Source organism: Pleurodeles waltl, chromosome 1_2, assembly GCF_031143425.1.
Source record: "Pleurodeles waltl isolate 20211129_DDA chromosome 1_2, aPleWal1.hap1.20221129, whole genome shotgun sequence".
Taxonomy (NCBI): Eukaryota; Metazoa; Chordata; class Amphibia; order Caudata; family Salamandridae; genus Pleurodeles; species Pleurodeles waltl.
The window spans coordinates 1,010,170,050-1,010,189,696 of NC_090437.1; the positions used below are offsets into that span (position 1 = coordinate 1,010,170,050).

The 19,647-nt window shown below is 43.5% G+C and overlaps 1 protein-coding gene across 5 annotated transcripts in view; it reads left to right on the plus strand.

Annotated features, from left to right (window-relative positions):
* Positions 1-19,647, plus strand: part of ATP8A1 (ATPase phospholipid transporting 8A1) — a 944,803-nt gene that overhangs the window by 122,479 nt on the left and 802,677 nt on the right. For all 5 annotated transcript variants that reach the window (XR_011194335.1, XM_069201769.1, XM_069201775.1 and 2 more), the window contains exon 5: positions 10,612-10,657. Coding sequence is in view for 4 of the 5 variants with exons in the window: in XM_069201769.1 (XP_069057870.1) it covers positions 10,612-10,657 (46 nt within the window). In the remaining variant the exon portion in view is untranslated. The remainder of the gene's footprint in view (positions 1-10,611; positions 10,658-19,647) is intronic.

The window sequence follows — 19,647 nt, forward strand, 5'->3', positions numbered from 1 at the left end:
CCTGAACTCACAATTTAAAAATACATCTTTTAGTAAAGTTGATTTTGAGATTGTGTGTTTGAAAATGCCACTTTTAGAAAGTGAGCATTTTCTTGCTTAAACCATTCTGTGACTCTGCCTTGTTTGTGGATTCCCTGTCTGGGTCAGTTTGACAGTTGGGTTGTTTTTCACCTCGCACTAGACAGTGACACAAAGGGGGCTGGGGTGTAACCTGCATTTCCTGATTAGCCATCTCTGCTAGCAGGGAGGAGTGGAGTGGTCACTCATCTGAAAGGACTGTGCCTGCCTCTGACAATGCCGGCTCCAACCCCCTGGTGTGTGTCTGAGGCCTTGCCTGGGCAAGGCAGGATTTCACAAGTAGGTGTGAGTCCCCTTTGAAGAAAGGTGACTTCAAAGACTAAAATGGGTATGAGAAGGGCACCCAAATCTACAGACTTGAGAAACACTTCTGGAACCAAGAGGAACCTCTGCCTGGAGAAGAGCTGATAGCTGAGGAAGAAGTGCTGCCCTGCCTGTGACTGTGCTTTGTGGAGCTTTCCTGCAGTGCTGCTTCTGCCAGAGTAAGAGGGCAAAGACTGGACTTTGTGTACCTTCCATCTTGTGAAGACATCTCCAAGGGCTTGATTTAGAGCTTGCCTCCTGTTGTTTGAAGTCTCAGGGACAGCAAAGACTTCTCTCTGCCAGCACCTGGAGTCTCTGGAGAGACTCCTGCTCTGACAAGTGGTGCCCTATCCAGTCCCTGGGCCCTTGAAAGGAAAGCTGGTAGAAATCCAAGGAAACCGACTTCGGACGACTCCAGACCGACGCCGCTGCTGAATCCGGTAACGCCACCTGCACCTGACGGCGTGACCTTCGCTGGAACGCGACGCTCTTCGCGGGCCCGACGCCGCTGCAGCCCCGCTGAAGTCCGCGACTCCGTGGAAGTTGCCGCACCACGTCGTGACCGACGCCACTCGAAGTGCACAGATTCAACGTTTCGCACAGACGCCGCGACTCCCGACTTCGCGCATCGGCTTGTTTTCACTCTTCACCAAAGGTACTGTACTTGGGGGTCTACACGACTCCGTGTCTGGTGCCGCTGGTGTCGGCTTGTAGGGAACGACTCCGTCACGACACCGTGTTAACATCTCATCGAAGCATTTTTGTTTCTAAACGCTATTTTTGAGTTTAATCTTTAAAAATTCATAACTTGACTTGTGTATGTCGGATTTTTATCGTTTTGGTCTTGTTTTGTCTAGATAAATATTTCATATTTTTCTAAACCGGTGTTGTCACTTTGTAGTGTTTTCATTAAGTTACTGTGTGTGTTGGTACAAATACTTTACACCTAACGCTCTGAAGTTAAGCCTACTGCTCTGCCAAGCTACCAAGGGGGTAAGCAGGGGTTAGCTGAGGGTGATTCTCTTTTACCCTGACTAGAGTGAGGGTCCTTGCTTGAACAGGGGGTAACCTGACTGTCAACCAAAGACCCCATTTCTAACAATTATCAAAAGGCAAAAGTATTTTTTTAGTCTCAAAAAGCACACATTGCCACAGTAGTTCCTGTCACTGAACAAAAATAGTTTGTGTGCTGATGATATGTTCCTTGTGAAAGAGCAGATTGTGATCATTCACAGTGAAGCCAGCTGATAGATGAATAGAGAGAGAAATGTAATAAAAACAAAAGGTCTTGGTTAACGCAGACCTTTTTAAGGGCCCAGTTCTTAAAGAAAGTCACAAAAGTGCACCCATGGAATATGTCTTTGCATTAGTGCAGATTTACCTATTTCATGATTTCAGAATATTTTACAGAAGTGGACTAGGAAATCATACGCCTAAGAAATATTTGTGAACTGTATTTTAGCACATGCAAATATGCATGTGTAGATTTGCTTATATGAACATCTGTTGAGAGTTTACAAGTTCACTTTCCCTTTAACCGCTTTTTTCCCAACCCTGGAAAAAGTTTTACTTCTGAACCTTGTCAGGAGTACATTTCCAACCTTTCTCATTATAGGAAATTATTAGAGAAGAGCTGGTGGAACCCTTAAAACAGAGAAGTTAGTAGGATTGCTGAGACTCAAAGGGGCGTTCCAACCCTGGAACTTTGCTTACCGCTACCTCTAGCCCCAGTATGTAGATCTACAGAAAGATGGCATAATAAGGCAATTGCTAGCATTCAAGCCCTACTGTAGTAGTATCCCTAGCATTATCAGAGACTGTATTAGAGCTCTTATATAAAGAGATCGCTGCCATAATTTGTCGCTGCACTACATGGCACCAAAGGGACAAGTAGATTCTCTTACAGGACAAGCAGATTTAGGAATCGACCTGTCCCACTGACAAATAGTTTATTAAATTCCACACCCCTGATAATAGTGCCAAATTCAGACCCAGTAGAGGGGCTGCTAGCTTTGTTTCAAGATTAGTGGAACAAACTAGTAACAGGCAGATGGTTGCTGGATATTATCTTGTGATGCTACATGATGGATTTTTACCTTCCCTTCCAGATCTGAATATTATCTTGTGCGGCTGCATGATGATTTTTTTTTTTTTTACCTTCCCCATTAAGATTTTAATTTAATTGCGACACCCTGGTCCAATGATCACGCAAAAAGAGTCTTAACTGAACAGTATGCTGCATCTCTTTTTCCAAAACGGGGCAATCCTTCTAATTCCACCACTCCAGCACATAAAGTCCAGATGGTGCTAAATATGAAATTGTCAGGGGAGTACAGAATGATAACCAAATCAACAGGTAGACTCACAGATGCCAGAGCCCTGGTGCAGGAGCGGGGTGGTTGGAAGTCTTTTATGTCCCTGGGATTTCAGATCAGGAGGCCAGCCAGCTGATCCTTGGAGTCATTCTGGGTGCAAGTGATGCAGGTCCAGTCCCTTTTAACCAGATCGGGAGACAGCAGGTAGCAAGGCAGCACAGCAAGGGAGGAGTCCAGCAAAGTAGCCGTCCAGCAGAGTAGCAGTGCTTCAGCAGCACAGCAGTACTTCTTTCTGGCAGAGTATTCACAGGTCCAGAAGTGTAGTGAGTTGGTGGTGTCAGAGATCTAGTTTTTATACCCAGTTGAGCGTTTGAGGTGGGGAGACTTCAAGAGACAGGCCTTTGAAATGCACAGAGATCCTGCCCTTCCTGCCCTGGTTCCAGGCTCACTACAGGGGCATATGCAGCCCTTTGTGAGGGGACAGGACACAGCCTATTCAGGTGTACGTAAGGGTGTGGCCAGCTCCTCCCTCCCATTCTCCCAGGATGGCCCATCAAGTCACACTTAAGCTCCCTTTGAGTAGGACTATCTGAAGGGAATACACAAAGCCCAACTGTCATACACCCTAGACAAGTGATCAGTGACAGGCAACAGGCACTAAATGGCAAAGTCAGAAACCCAACTTTCTAAAAGTGGCATTTTCAGAATTGCAGTTTAAAATCCACAAAGTTTATCTCTTTCAGATTGAGAACTACATTTAGAAGATTTAATAAGGTAATCAACAGGTTATCCCATGCCATGTGAGAGATAGGCCTTGCTGTAGTGAAAAACTACTGTGTTGGTTTTTCACTACCAGGGCATGTAAAACATAAAAGGAAATGTCCTGCCTTTTAAATGCATTGCACCCTGCCCTCTGGGTTGTCCAGGGCCTCTCTTAGGGCTGACTTATATGTATGAAAGGGGAAGGTTTGGGTGTGGCAAAAAGGTTATTTTGGCAGTTCTACATGGAAGTGTAAACCTGCATGCACAGGTTCTGCAGTGGTAGGCCTGAGACCTGGTTAAAGGGCTATACTTTTTTGGATGGCACAATCAGTACTGCAGGCCTGTAAGTAGCATTCAATTTATCGTCCCTAGGCACATATAGTGCACTTCACTAGGGACTTATAAGTAAATTACATATGCCAATTGGGGATAAGCCAATATTACCATATTTAGTGGAAAGAGCACAAGCCCTTTAGCACTGGTTAGCAGTGGTAAAGTGCACAGTCTCAGAGACCGCAAAAACGAGCCCAGAAAAGTGGAGCAGGTAGGCAAAAAGTTGGGGGGAGGACCCCAAGGCTGTAGGTCTAACAAAATGTAAATAATTTTTCTGCACTCACTGGTCCGCCAGAGAATATTCTAAAACTTTTGCACGAAGGGTCTGAAAAGAGTTTAAGGTTACAGTGGTCAGTGATTAGAGCTTTTAGGGTTCCTTGCGGTAACTTGCCAGGTATTGAAGTCCCCGTGTCAAAGTTGTATAAAGGCTACGAGCTATTTGGGATTTTTATTTATCCAGGGAACTTGCCTTAGTTTTAACCTTTTTATAGAAATCACCCTTTGTTTCTTTGAAGGAAACGATAGGATTTTCTTTCACTCTCAAAATGTTATTTTTCATTGCTGCCACCACACTAAGGCGAATTGGAGAGTTGAGATTTTTTTTTTAATCTATTTTGGATGGTTTGTGAGCACAGGTTCTTTTTGGATTGAGGTCAGGATTTGTCCCTAAAATGAATTTGGCCCTCTATAGGGAACAGGATGTAATTCTTCCAGATGAATGCCCTTATGCTTCTTGGGAATCGGAGGAATTGCTTCACATTTTAGGTATGGTAAGGGCCATTAAAGATTTAATTACACAGGTTTTCAGAATATAGTCATTCACATAGTGTGTTATTCAGTTTTGGTAAGGCTCAGAGAGATCGTTAGCCTTCCCAAGCTACCTTGAGTCTGTGGGTTAAGATTGTAATCTCCTTAACATATCAAGATATGAAGGCAGAGATTTTCTGAAAGCAGTTCATCTTGCTCTAATAGGGGAATGCCTGCTTCATTTGTAAAGCAGCAACTTGAAGTCTTCCTTTCACAATTATTTCATATTATATTATAAACGTAGCACAGGACAATTAATTGTATTCACTGTAGTTTCTAAACCTGCTATGATATACTTTTTATGTTATTCGTTTTTATGTCCATCTGTAACTATTTAGAGGGATTATCTTTTTGTGGTGTTATAGTAACGTTTGTATTGACACTATGATTTATTTTGTGTGGTTGGTAATTCAGATCATGATTAACGGGTTGGGTACATCCTCAGTCAAGGAACAGGATGAGGAAAGAGATGAGGAAGCTATGTTCATATAACTTATCTCTAATTATTACCCTGATTCTTCCTTCCTCGTCCCACTACAATGACCCTCTATGCCTCTTCATCAGTGATGTGATTGAAGGGCTTCATCATTTCAGGAAGTGGTTGGGGGAGATGCGGTAAAGTTTAGAATTGTCTAGAGTTTCATAGGTATGGAAAAGAGCTTGGGAAGGGAAGTGATGTGATACATTGGTGGACTTAAACTGAATTAAGTACTTTGGGGAGGAAGGAAGAATTGGAGTAATGAAGATTAAAGATAAGTAATCTGGACAGTATGATTTCCTGTCAGTTGTGTCTTTTTCCTCATAGAGATTTGCACTTTATTTTTGCAGATCATGTGGCACCCTCAATATTGTAAGTGATGGCTTGTCTTTGTAAAATACAGGGTGACAGGAATGGGATTGCTGTAACCTTCATGGAAAACAAGCATTTGAAATGCAATTGGTGTCGCATTAGTGAATATTAGAGCTGTTGGCACTGTAAATGATAATGACAGTCTCGCCTTTGGTACCTTATAAATATTTAACCATGCAGCAAATTAAACCTTTATCAGAAATAAACTGTTTGTGCATTCCATAATACACCTGGCATTAGATTTTGCCCCTACAAAACACCACATTAAAAATAGCATTAGGAAGAATCATGGTCATGTAACCATATAGTCAGCCCCTAGAGGGTCTAATCACATGAAAAAGAATGACAAAAAACATTGTAATGGAACCACATAATCAGCCCCTTGAGGGCATAGTGTATTAAGCATTTTCAGGCCCAGTAGGACTTTTAAATAACATTTAACTACAGAGTACACGGTACAAGGGTGCAGTACCACTGGTCGTGGCTAGATGCCCCTTTACAGTCAACAGCAGAAGGTACAGTACCACTGGTCTTGCCCAGATGTCCCTGTAGTGCCAAAAGCACTCATAGTACAGTGTTGATGCGCTTTGCCTAACATCAAGTGTAGCTGAGTTAGTTGTGCCTTGGGACAGGTATCATCCTTAAGCCCCTGCAGAGCATAGTGTATTACACATTTGGATGCCTAGCAGACCTGTCATAATATTGCAAGCAAGGCCCTTATAACACAAATTCCTCTTCGCTGTAAAAACAAAAGTTCCAGCCATAAGAGAGATTAAATATACATTGAATAGTGGAAGAGGTGGAAGAGGTTATGATTTTGGGACCCCCTCTAACCTACTGTGACCCAGAAGGCCTGGACAGAAAGAGCACGTAATTCTGAATGTTTTGGTGGTGGTCCCATTGACCTAGGACCACCACAAGCTGAGTTATGGGGGAAATGTGTTGTAAAAGGAATGGCTGCAAAACATTATTCTTAGAAATGGGGTCTCTAGTTGGCAGAGGTATACACCCTTGTCCAAATAGGGATCACAATCCTAGTCATGGTAAGTCACACACAATCCAAATTATCCTGTGCCCACCCTCTGGTAGCTTGGCACTGAGCAGTCAGGCTTAACTTAGAAGGCAATGTGTAAAGTATTTGTGCAATAACTCAAGCAGTAATACAGTGAGAACACCACAAAAAAAGACATCAAACAGGTTTAGAAAAATATAGGATATTTATCTGATTAAATTAAGGTCAAAACTATCAAGATTTGACAGTCATAAGTTGAAATATCACTTTTGTAATGATAATAAGTCTTAAGTTCTTAAAAGCAACAATTGTCTCTTGCAAGCACAAAGTAACTGGTTTGCGTCAAAATTACATGCACGAGGACTGCAGAGGAGGAGATGTGTGGAAAAAGGTAGGTGTGCGTCAGATTTCCGGGTGCACACAAAAGATGTGTTGATTCTTGTCCACGTGGCAAGGGCTATGTGTCGAATTCCGGCGCACAGGCTTGAATCCTCTGTGCGATGCGGGGTCTTTTGACGCCCAGGGCGAAGCGTGGAAATCCTGGGCATGCGGGGCACAGTCACAGCTGCTGCTTCGATCCTGTGGGTGACACTTCTGCCGCACGACTGGCACTGCATCGATTCTTCTTGCAGGAAGTTGGACTGTATTGTTCCGGCTTAGCGATGTGTCAGTCCGGTGGGCTGTGTGTTAAAGTTCCGGTCGCAACGTTGCCACTGCCTCGATCTCCACTCGGGGAGCCGGGCTGCATTGTTCGGTTCGGCAATGTGGTGATTTTCCCACCGCTGGACAGGCTGTGGGTCGATTCCAGCAGGCTGTGCGCCAATTTTCGCCGCACAAGGAGTTTCTTTGCAGAGATGAAGTCCTTTTGGCCCTGAGATTTCAGGAAAGAGGAGGCAAGCTCAATCCAAGCCCTTGGAGAGCACTTCTCAACAGATCCAGAGGCCAGCAAGGCAGCAGGGTACCAGCAAGGCAGCAGTCCTTTACATCAAAGCAGTCCAGGGGAGTCCTTGGGGCAGCCAGGCAGCTTCTCTTGGCAGGTTGCAGGATCTGCTGCAGAGTGTCTGACCCAAAAAGTGTCTGATTTGGTAGGGTCAGGGACCCAGTTCATATACCCAAAAGTGCCTTTGAAGTGTGGGAGACTTCAAATAGTGGTTTTGAAGTGCACAAGGTTCCCCTTTCAGTACAGTCCTGTCTACCAGGGTCCCAATAGGGGGTTTGGCAGTCCCTCGTGTGAGGGCAGACCACTGTTCTTCGAAATGTAAGTGGCAGGCCCTCCACCCTTCCAGCCCAGGAAGACCCATTCAGTATGCAGCTGTGTGCAGGTGTGAGTGAGTATTCTGTATTTGGGGTTGTCTGGGTGAAATGCACAAGGGAGCTGTCAACCAGCCCAGCCGAGACATGGATTGGAGACAGGCTGTAAGGCACAGAAGGATTTAAGTGCAGAGAAATTCTCACTTTCTAAAAGTAGCATTTCTAAAATAGTAATCTAAAATCCAACCTCACCAGTCAGCAGGACTTTGTATTACCATTCTGGCCATACTAAATAAGACCTGTTTACCCATTTCTACTTAGAATCTACCACTCATACAGTTTGAGGGTAGCCCTCATGTTAGCCTATGAAAGGAGCAGGCCTCACAGCAGTAGAAAACTAATTTAGGAGTTTTCCACTACCAGGACATATAAAACACACAGATATGTCATGCCTTCTACCTACACAGCACCCTGCCCTCTAGGTTACCTAGGGCCTACCTTAGGGGTCACGTATGTGTAGAAAAAGGGGAGTTTAAGGCCTGGCCAAGTCGAAGTAGCAGTGAAACTGCACCCACAGGCCTTGCAATGGCAGGCCTGAGACATGGTCAAGGGGCTACTCATGTGGGCGGCACAATCAGTGCTGCAGGCCCACTCATAGCATTTAATTTATAGGCCCTGGGCACATGCAGTGCACTTTACTAGGGACTTACCAATACATTAAATATGCCAATTGGGTATGAGCCAATGTCACCATGTTTTAAGGGAGAGAGCATATACACGTTAGCACTGTTTAGCAGTGGTAAAGTGTGCAGAGTCCTAAAACCAGTAAAAACAGTGTCAAAATGTGGAGGGAGGCAGGCAGAAAGTTGGGGGTGACCACCCTAAGGCTGTCAGGTTTAACAATTATGGGGTGAGTTTTCCCGAGTGCAGTGAATAGGTAAAAGCAATGCATGCAAAGCGTTATGGGGTGAGTTTCCCTGAGTGCAGTGACTATTGTAGTATGACTCTCCCGCTCTGCAGGGAGAACCACTGTTGAGGGTGCAATACCTGCGTCTATTTCATGCAATAGAAAGCCACAACAAAATGTACAAAACACACGCACAAGACACAACTACATGTATTTACTGATTATTTAAAGTAAGGCGCAAGTGAAGGACAAAACGCGGAAAACGAACTGCGAATACTTCACACGAATGCTTGTTGACAAAGAGAAGCTGGAAATTGTTGAAAAAACAGTCCATCCAAAGAACAGAAAAACAATCTAGATGTAATTAAACTGTACTTGGCCAGTGCTCCTCAGACAAGAACAGGAAGAGACATATTGGCTGCCAAATCAGTTAGGAGGCAGCAAAGAAGAGCGACACTGCCTTCAACCTGTGGCAAGCGGCAAGAGGCAGGAGCAAAAGTCCTTTACTCATTCCCACAGGTCTTGCAGACAGTACATGCGCACTATCTAGGCTCGACTTAAAATGAATTGCAGTAAACATATAGCCCTATAACTTCTGCTAAGTGAGCACAATCTGTCAGTTTAATTAGGCACATTAAGAGCAGTAGCAAGGGTCAAGCACAATCTCGGGATTAGATGCAAAATGTAATTAATCGGGCGGTTTCCTGTCTTGCTACCTGTTTGGGTCTCAGCAGATTGCGCTTTTTCACAACCTTTACTCAACAGGGGATTGAAATCGCAACGTCATTCCTGTTTCTGAACTAAAGCACAACATTCGGTGTGGCGCACTGTTTGGCCTCTCGTTAAACACCTAAACCAGGCTTCAAGGACGGGTGAAATGGACTTTCCGGAAATACAGCTGTCAAGTGGCCTAGTGATACGTATGATACTATACACTATCAGCATGGCCTGGCGTTTTAGATACAACACTTTTCCTCTTACGTTTCTTGAGCCTAGATTTACAACCGTAAAATTTAAATTCAGGACTCCGAATATAACCTGAAGTTGAAATAGCAAGTCTGGAAAGGGCCCCTTGGAGCTACGCCAAAGCGCAGAGAAGTCACTGTGTCGCGACTGACCTGCAGCTCTGACACTGCTCTCTGAGCTCCTGGGGAGTGAAATTGATTCCGTGCATCACGCTGAAAGTTTTCGCACAGTCACTGTGGCCTGGCGTGATTGATGTAGTACCACTGTTTTCTGGAAGCGAGAAGATTGCCTTCTGGGTTGGTTATACTATGTTGTGAGGTTATGCACCACCAGCAGGCTGGGTCAGTTGGTTCCTGAATTCCAGTGACGTAGTTGAAATTCTAAACGGGCTCCAGATCTTTTTGCGATCATCTCCCATTTCACCAATCAGAGGCAAGCTCAGTGCTCTAGTCTTTTTTGTGTGTCTATTCGCGTATATGTTCCTTCGTAAATGTCAGTGTCCAGTTCGCGTTTACAGTTTTTCTATTCCTTTGCCCTTGTGCACAGGCACTTTATTTAACTGTGTTGATAAACAAATTGTATATTCATTTTATCTTCCATAGACTGTAAACCACTTTGCTCATAAAGTCCTAAGTAGACTGTTTCTAAGGAAGCGTGTGTCTGCACATCCCACTTATATATTCTCTAGTTTCTATACAGTATTTTAAAACTTAGTTAAGTGTGAATTACAGCTGGTACCCGTTGCAGTTTTATTCCCGCTTGCTTTATTTTTATCACAATGTTCAAATTGTGTTGTGAATGCTCAAGTAGGTTTCTTTTTGCTATTAGTCATATATTCTAAACGGGTTAAAACCCTTTACTTGTGTTTTTAATATAGGTATATCTTTAGAAGCTTACAATAGTAAGGCAGTCCTAACTTGTTGAGCTGATGAGCAAGTTACCTATTTATAATTAGTGGAAACAAATAAAACAGCGAACGGATCCCGTTTTCATGTGTTAACTAAAGCATCTTTTTTATTTGCTTCAGAAAAGACACAAAGCCGACAGGCAAGTGAATAAGAAGAAAACACAAGGTACGTGCTGCTATTCTTCAATTCGAACTTGTGACTTTTTGGTAAATTATAGGCGGTTACTTTGTCTTTTGAGTTAATTTCTTTTTTGGTGTTTATTCTTTATATTATCTTATTTTTATGGTAGTTTATAATTGTTACTATTGATAACTGTACCGGCTACATTTTCTTAGAATAAATAATTCAAGAATGTAGTTTCTTATGTTGTAGGGGTTGGTAGGAGAGTAGTCTATTATGCTTGGAAGGTGCTGTGTAGTTGTTGTGTCATTGCTTTATTGTGTTTCTTTTTGTATTATCCTTTGTTCTACTACAATAAAATCTAATAAAAAAAAAAAATGTAGTTTCTCAATTGGTGGCTTTCCAGAGGTTTATAAAATAGGCATCAATGATAAACCTCATTTAAAAAAGGATATAACGTTTCTTGCTGTAAAATAGATGCTAAAGTCTCACCAGTTCATAGCACAGATTAAATTGTTATTCCGAAAGTAGTTCAGTGCACACAGTTTTGTGTAAAAGCTTGTTTTATAAGCGCATCTTAGTAGTAATGGGGACAGGATTGAACATCTTCCCCTGGTACAGATCACCTAGCGTTTCTCATCCCCCCTCTACCTCACTACATACATGTCTTCCCCGATACGAATGAATGTGAGAAGCGTCCATATGACTAGCTCCCTGGCAAAGGAGGTGGGGGGAGGGGGTGTTTAAATAACCTAGTGATCATTCGCTCCCACACCTCTGCCACCTGACGGATCAAATAAGGGGTGTCAGGTGGTGTATGTAAGCCGCACATGAGTGAGCCATTAAGGAGTATTCACTGTCTGTGCCTCGTAGCAGTCATGTCTCCTGGTTGTCTTCCCCGGGCACCCACTTAGCGACGTGGTGTAATTTGAACGTGTGATGCTTAGTAGTAAAGTTCTAGGTCTGGTATGCCCAACCTGTCTTCCAACTGGTCTTGCTTGAGCTGCAACAGCACCACTCTACTCCTCTTCCAGACCTACACAAGAGAGATCTCCAAACTCTCCAGCATCTCAAACACGCTACATGGCAGCATGTATAGAGCATTTTGGATTACACACAAATACCTGAGAAGAAACACCTTCTTAGTTTCTAAGACTGTCCCTGCCATAGACAGTGTGCTTCAAAAGCGAACATACTTCGTCAGTCCGTTTACCAGTCGTTCAATGCAAAATTACCGCTGGTTGTCCATGGTGTGTCCCACCAAAACACCAAGATAGTGTCGTAGTTGGACTCTTGCTCTAGGCAAGACTGCTGGTTTAAGGATGACAGTACTTATATTTGTAGGCGATTATGCCAATCCTACGACAGGTCAGAACTGTCGTCCCAACCCTCCCGGCTCACAAGCAGCACCTCACCAGAAACCCCAACAGTAAAAAGTGATTTGTGGCAGCCTTTACGCATGGACTTAAGAGTGTGATATCTCAGGGAGTGTCCTGGTTAAACGGAGATTACCCCTTTCTCTCATTAACAACATGTCTCAGTCAAACACAGGCAATGAAGAAGATGCAGTAAAGTTTCAATAGGTTTTATTTAGCGAAACTGCATTCTGCGATAAGTTGCATGGACTGCAATGATTAGAATAATGAACAGTGGATGAAACAGAATGGTAAAGACAAGGGTCATTAATACAAAAACCCACACCATCTTGCAATAACATGAAAAGACATGAAGTGTGAAATATGTCCTAATACCCTAGCATGATGGGCCTAACTTCTAACCTAAAGGAGAGCTAGGTATGTTAAACCTAATCTGCCAATGCCATGTCCATAAGAAGAGCCTCCAACCCTCGTTACGTTGGAATGAGGACTCTAGTTCAGACTCCGTAGGGACACAAAGACTGGGTCAGCGTTAAGGCAACATGCAGCATCGATTGCAGCGATGGCATCTGGTCAGAATCCCTCTGACTATCTTTTTAAGTGAGGAATATTTATACAGATCTACTTGGACCCCTGACATAGGTTTGTTCCGAAACAATAGATAACAAGGCATGCTTGGGACAGTAATTAATATAAACAATTCCCTTGAAAGCGTGAAGAGGGAAAGTACCTAAAGTGAACACCTACAGTTTGTTTATCTTTGTCACTTGATGTTGACATCTTAGCACGGTGGCACTGATAACATAAACTAAAACATGGCTGTTAGAATTGGGGTCTTTGGTTGGCAATCAGGTTACCCCCTGTCCAAGCAAGGACCCTCACTCTAGTCAGGGTAAAAGAGAATCACCCTAAGCTAACCCCCGCTCACCCTCTTGGTAGCTTGGCACAAGCAGGCAGGATAAACTTCAGAGTGATAGGTGTAAAGTATTTGTATGAACATGAACAGTAACTCAATGAAAACACTACAAAATTACATAACACAGGTTTAGAAAAATAGAAAATATTTTTCTAAACAAAAAACAAGACCAAAACGACAAAAACCACAAACACGAGTCAAAGATATCAATTAAAAACCAAAAAGAGTCTTCATGTAATTTTAAACACAACACTAACGCTGTTAGCGTGGAAATGTACCTGGGTGCATCAAAAATAACCCTGCGTGGGCAAGTGTGCATCAAAAAGGGCTTTCGATACATCAATATCACTCACGAGCGAGACCGTGCGTTGTTTCTCCTTCAGTTGAGTTTCTTCTCTCTGCAGGAGAGTGATGGGTCGATTCGAATCGCACTCTCGGGTCCGGGCAAGCCTGCATTGTTTTACACGACCAGCGATGTTTGCGTCGGAAATCCTGCCGCATGATGATCCGAAAACCACACAGTGTGGGTTGCGATCTTACCAGCCTCCGTCAGCGATGCTGCGCGTTGTTTCTCCAGCCGCATGCGTCGATCTTCCAGCCGTGCTGCAGGCTAGCGGCTATTTTCAGCCGTGAAGCTAGTGCGTCGATTTTTCAGCAGCGGATCGGAGTTGTCGATCTTTTCCCAGCACTGCGGTCAGTGCGTGGATTTAGCACTCTTGTCCTTCCAGCTTCAACTTTCAGAGTCCCAGGAACTGGAAGGGCACCACTTGGCAGGGTAGGAGTTTCAGCAGAGGCTCCAGGTGCTGGCAGAGAGAAGTCTTTGCTGTCCCTGAGATTTCAAACAGGAGGCAAGCTCTAAATCAAGCCCTTTGAGAGTTCTTCACAAGAAGGAAGGCACACAAAGTGTTGCGCCACGACCCGCGGCGCAAGCCGAACATTCGGCTCGGGACGTAGCCGCGGTGGCAGGATGTACCGCGCCCCTGCCATTGTCTATTTTTATCAAGGCCCCAAATTGGGCATGGGGCCTCGACACATTAAGGGTGCGGCGTGCCCCTGTTAGTTTTTTGCCTCCCTCCACTCTCCATTCACCCCCACTTACCTTCTGCTTCTTTTTTCTTTCTTCTTTTCTGCTTTCCTCGTTTTTCCTTGTATTTATGCCCTTCTTTCATTTCCAAGTTCCTTTCTCCTTCCTAGCATGCCTTCCTTCTCCCTGCATGCCTTTGAAACCTTACTTAACATGGTGTTTTTTTCTATAGGTTTCTTTGCTATACTCCCAATCCAATATGGTGTCTTTTACTTCCTGCCGGTCACCTCCTATTCTTTGGGTATATAAGGTTTGTGATTCTTGTTCTCTTTGCGCTGCAACACTTCCTGTGGGTGTTGATCTTCGCTCCTGTTCTTCTGGGTCAGGTATGTTTTCTGAGCCTGTTCCAGCTTTTTTCATTGTCATTTTTGTCTTTTGTTCAGATGTACTTTTTACTTTTTGTTTTTGTTCCAGGAGTTCCTGTTTGAGGTTTTTTCCCTTTTTGGGTTTTTTCCCTCGGGGACTCCTTCTGGAGGGCACAGACTGCCTTTGGCATTCCCTCCGTCAGCAGCACCGTGGCTACCAGAAGGGGTTACCCCTACTTGGGTCAAGGCAGAACCTATAGGAACCAAGACCTCGCCACATTTCCAGTGGGCCACAGACATAGACAACAAGTAGGTCGTGACATAAAGTCCAGTCTTTGTCTTCTAGCACAGGCAGAAGCAGCAACTGCAGGATAGCTCCACAAAGCAGTCACAGGCAGGACAGCTCTTCTTCCTCAGTTCTTCAGCTCTTCTTCAGGCAGAGGTTCCTCTTGGTTTCCAGAAGTGTTCTAAAGTCTGTGGTTTTGGGTGCCCTTCTTATACCCATGTTGCCCTTTGAAGTAGGCTTACTTCAAAGAAAAGCTCTCTTGTTTGTGAAATCCTGCCTTGCCCAGGCCAGGCCCCAGACACACACCAGGGGACTGGAGACTGCATTGTGTGAGGGCAGGCACAGCCCTTTCAGGTGTGAGTGACCACTCCTCCCCTGCCTCCTAGCACAGATGGCTCATCAGGATATGCAGGATACACCCCAGCTCCATTTATGTCACTGTCTAGTGAGAGGTGCAACCAGCCCAACTGTCAAACTGACCCAGATAGGGAATCCACAAACAGGCAGAGTCACATAAATGGTTTAAGCAAGAAAATGCTCACTTTCTAAAAGTGGCATTTTCAAACACACAATCTTAAAATCAATTTTACTGAAAGATGTATGTTTAAATTGTGAGCTCAGAGACCCCAAACTCCACATGTCTATCTGCTCCCAAAGGGAATCTACACTTTAATCATATGTAAAGGTAGCCCCCATGTAAACCTATGAGAGGGACAGTCCTTGCAACAGTGAAAAACGAATTTAGCAGTATTTCACTGTCAGGACATTCAAAACACATTACTATATGTCCTACCTTAACCATACACTGCACCCTGCACTTGAGGCTACCTAGGGCCTACCTTAGGGGTGTCTTACATGTAAGAAAAGGGAAGGTTTAGGCTTGGCAAGTGGGTACACTTGCCAAGTCGAATTCACAGGTTAAAGCTGCAAACACAGACACTGCAGTGGCAGGTCTGAGCCATGCTTACAGAGCTACTAATGTGGGTGGCACAACCAGTGCTGCAGGCCCACTAGTAGCATTTGATTTACAGGCCCTGGGCACCTCTATTGCACTGTACTAGGGATTTACTAGTAAATCAAATATGCCAATCCTGGATAAGCCAATTACATACACATTTTGTATAGGAGCAATTGCACTTTAGCACTGGTTAGCAGTGGTAAAGTGCCCAGAGTAACAAAAACAGCTAAAACAGAGTCCAGCACACATCAGCAACCTGGGAATCAGAGGCAAAAAGTTATAGGAGACCTCACCAAGGATGAAAAGTCTAACAATGGCCTAACTAAAAACAAGACAGCCATCTTAAGATTTAATTAAATAAATGCGCTAAAACCGAGCAAGCTAAGTAGGGTAAAAGTCACTGGGTGACGGGGGCACGAGTCTGCAAGCTAAAGGCTAAGCTAACTCCTGTATCCCATTAAAACAGACTAGGATTCACTACACCCTCCCCATTGCCGTAACAAGTATGACACCATGACTTGACGCCACCGAAGGAGAATTAATGCAAATGCTAAAAATGCTCTGGACTAAAAACTAAAAAACATCAAAACAAGCTAAAAAAAATCATATTTAAAACATGCTAAAATCAATAGCTAAAAACATACGAAGAGATATAATGTCGACCATGACAAGCCCAGCAGGCCAAAGTAAGGGCAATAAATGTATACTTTGGATTTGGTGTAAAAAAAAAAAAATAATTATCAAATTGTATAACAATAGTCATGATCTTGAAGAGCATCTCCGAAGTCATCGAATAGAAAGGACCTAAAAAAAGAGGCCATATCATCAAATTTTAGCTCGATCACAGGATGGGCAGACAGATCCATGGAGCAGTAGTGCATAGTAGTCTCTTGTGCAGGTCCACCTGCAGTAGTTTCATCCTCCATAGTACAAAGAGCCAACTCGTTCAGCCAGGAAGGCTCATAAGTGGCCTCGCTGATCAGCCTTAGTCTCAAGGGGCACGACAGTAAATGAAGCCTCATCGAGGACATCAGCAGTTCTTGGTCCACAGGAGGCACTGGCGTGACAGCAAGACACACTGTAGGCAAGTATTTAAAGAGGCACCATATGCAGCAAAAGACTGGTTGCACGCACCAAAGGAGTGGACAGAATGACAATGACCAATCATGCTCCAATTCCACCAGCAAGGAAGCATCGAAGATCTGAACCATGCATTCACGGCACAGTTGAGCTGGTGACAATGGTTCCATTGCTTTGTGTAGCTGGAAAGACACAACCACTGCGAATCAGAAGAAATAGCAGCAGTATTCTGCCAATCAATGTCAAAATAATAGGAAAGCCGCCAAACACACTTGAAAAGAGTGAATGGATGGCCGATGGGATGACTCTGAAGACAGTCTGGAAGATGGACACGAATCCAGACCCGACAGCCTTAAAGAAATGAGCAATCCCAACAGTGCTCAAGGCGTTGAAAATTCTGGATACCAGTTCTCCAAAGTGCTGGGTTTGTTGGTATTTAATAGGGATTGTATCTCGGCTGATCTCTCTATCTGTAGAGCATGCATCTCTCTAGCTGATGTCAACGCAACTTGTTTTTGAAGCAGTAACGCCTTTAGTCTGCTCAGCTTGCCATAATTTACATTAACAGTATCAATGTGAGGCCACATGTCTGATACTTTTATCTCCGGTGTGGCGGGGAATAAAACTTGTCCACAACACGTAACAACCTTAGAGACTGAAATTGCGAAGGCAATTCCTGGTCGCATACCGCAACAGCTTTGGTCGCTCAGCACCACATACTTTCCCTTTGAAAGTACATGAAATGCTGGAAGAATCAAAGTGACGGGAGTACCCTTCAGAAAACAGGCAAAGTTTGTGACCCCCACATTGCAAAGGCTGTGAAGGGACACCTGCTTGCAGATCATTGAATGACTAACAGCAGTCTCACATTCGCTTCCGCTAAGAAAGACCTCTGTTTCGCCGTTCAGACATGTATAATCGAAGGGCAACTCCCACTCTTCTTTAATATAACTATCGCCTAGTCACTCGTACCTGCCCACGGCAAGATGTTTCAGGCATTTCAAAAAACGAAAAGTGGAAATGGGCAGATTAATAATGCCATGTAGGAGACATACTGTTGAAGGACTTTCTGCAACTGTGAAAGGCAACTTTTCTAACTTCTCTATATGAAGCATGGGGAAACTCGCTTCTCTCTTAGCCATTGTCTGCTGTTCCCTGGATAAATTAAAAGCAGTGAACAATTCACTCCCGTTAAAGTATTTCCATGGAATGCGGACATTTTTTAAAGTTTGTAGTGTTCAACCTAGCTGCATGATGGAACGTGGCTGACTTTGCCTATGATATACAAGGGACAAGTCTGTCTGAATGATATCTAGCGCAGACGACACAGATTGTCAGGGAGTAAGTCCTGTTGGAGAGAGTATTCATGCCGTTATCACCAACAGCTAATGCCTTTTCTATGTTTTCCTTATCTATTTGCATTAAACGCGCAGCAGCTTCTACCTGAGAAAGCTTCCAGATCTCATTATACATAGCATATATGAATCTTTGAGAGCGCGGCTTTCTAGGACCTAGCAAAAATTCCTGCAAGTCTACATCTTCAGAAAGGGTGTTAAGATGTTCTTTACCTGCGGCTAACGTGTTAGACTGTACCCATTGTTGGCACAGTTTATTCACACTGTATGTTGTAACTATACCCGTTTGTTGACCCGAGACAAAGCGAGGGTCTGGCCGGCTAATCTTGAAACCTCCTGAGGAATGCAAAAAATGTGCTTGACTTTCATTGGTGTCTGTTGGCCAAATGAACCACCCACCGGGACTGGAAAGTGAAGAATTATAGGTACCAGCCTGAACCTTTGCATCTAGCTCTTCTTCGTTGACATTCAGGAAGAATTACCAATCATTAAACTTCGCCGGTGTAGAGATACTGGACGTGTTCATTTCTTTTACAGGACATCTGTTGAATGGTGTAATTTTATAAAATCATTTGCACAGGAATCAGGCATGCTCTAAATGAAGCTTCCCTACACTGTATTTGAATCTTGTGTTCCCCATACACTTTTTAAATCATTAGTGTTCTTCCAGTATTCGTAACCTTCAGCTATAAGATGGGAAACAAAGGAATCTGAATAAATCAGCTTTGTATCTGTTAGCAGAAGTTTCCTAATTTTGGGAGGAGGTAATTTGAAATAATGTGACTCAGCATTTTTGGTCGTGCCCAGAAAAATAAGTAAACTTATCTAAATGGCATTTTGGGCTCCCCACTGGTGGCATTGAACAGTGTTCCCAATGTGTGTAGTTAAGTACTGGGCTTTGTCTAGTGGTACGGTGCAGGTAGTAATGTCCCCAGTTATTGTATCAGAAAATGTCCCCATAATTCATTGTATGTCTATATACTTCATCACTTTCAAACACTGAATAGTCCTTCATTTCAGTTAACATGGAATCAACTGTCTGGACAACCCAATCATCAGATACAACACAATCATCAGATATTTACATCTGTCATAGAAATTTTAAATACATATGGAATGACTTCAGTAGGCCCGTATATTTCAAATGGAACGTTGTCCCACACAATCCCATCAGGAATTGGCACAGCTGAAATGTTCACAAGGGAGAAGTCTCTTCGGACCTTAAGTGAGGAATGATATGGAATTAAGACTTCATCCACAAGCTCAACTTAGAAGCGTTCAGGAAGGTAATGACCATTTATAAGCAAAAAGAAAACCGTGACAAAACCAATCAATAGAAACAATGCAAAAAATGTCAAGCAGAACCGTAAGTAGTTCCATGGGCGTCTTAAATATATATATATATATATATATTTTTTTTTTTTTATAAATTGTTTTATTGTAAACACTGCAAAATGGTACACAATCCAAGAGGGATCAAGGTCCCAGCATTTATAAACAATCATACATAATAAGTCAAAGTATATAGGCAACAGATGGTGCAATGGTACATTGTCAGTTGTTCTTCAAAACCGTTGCCATAATGATCACAGTAGTCATAATGATAACATAATGATAACAACCATCAGAGAAAACAGGAGAGAGAACGGAGAGTAGAGGGGGAAGAGGAAATATG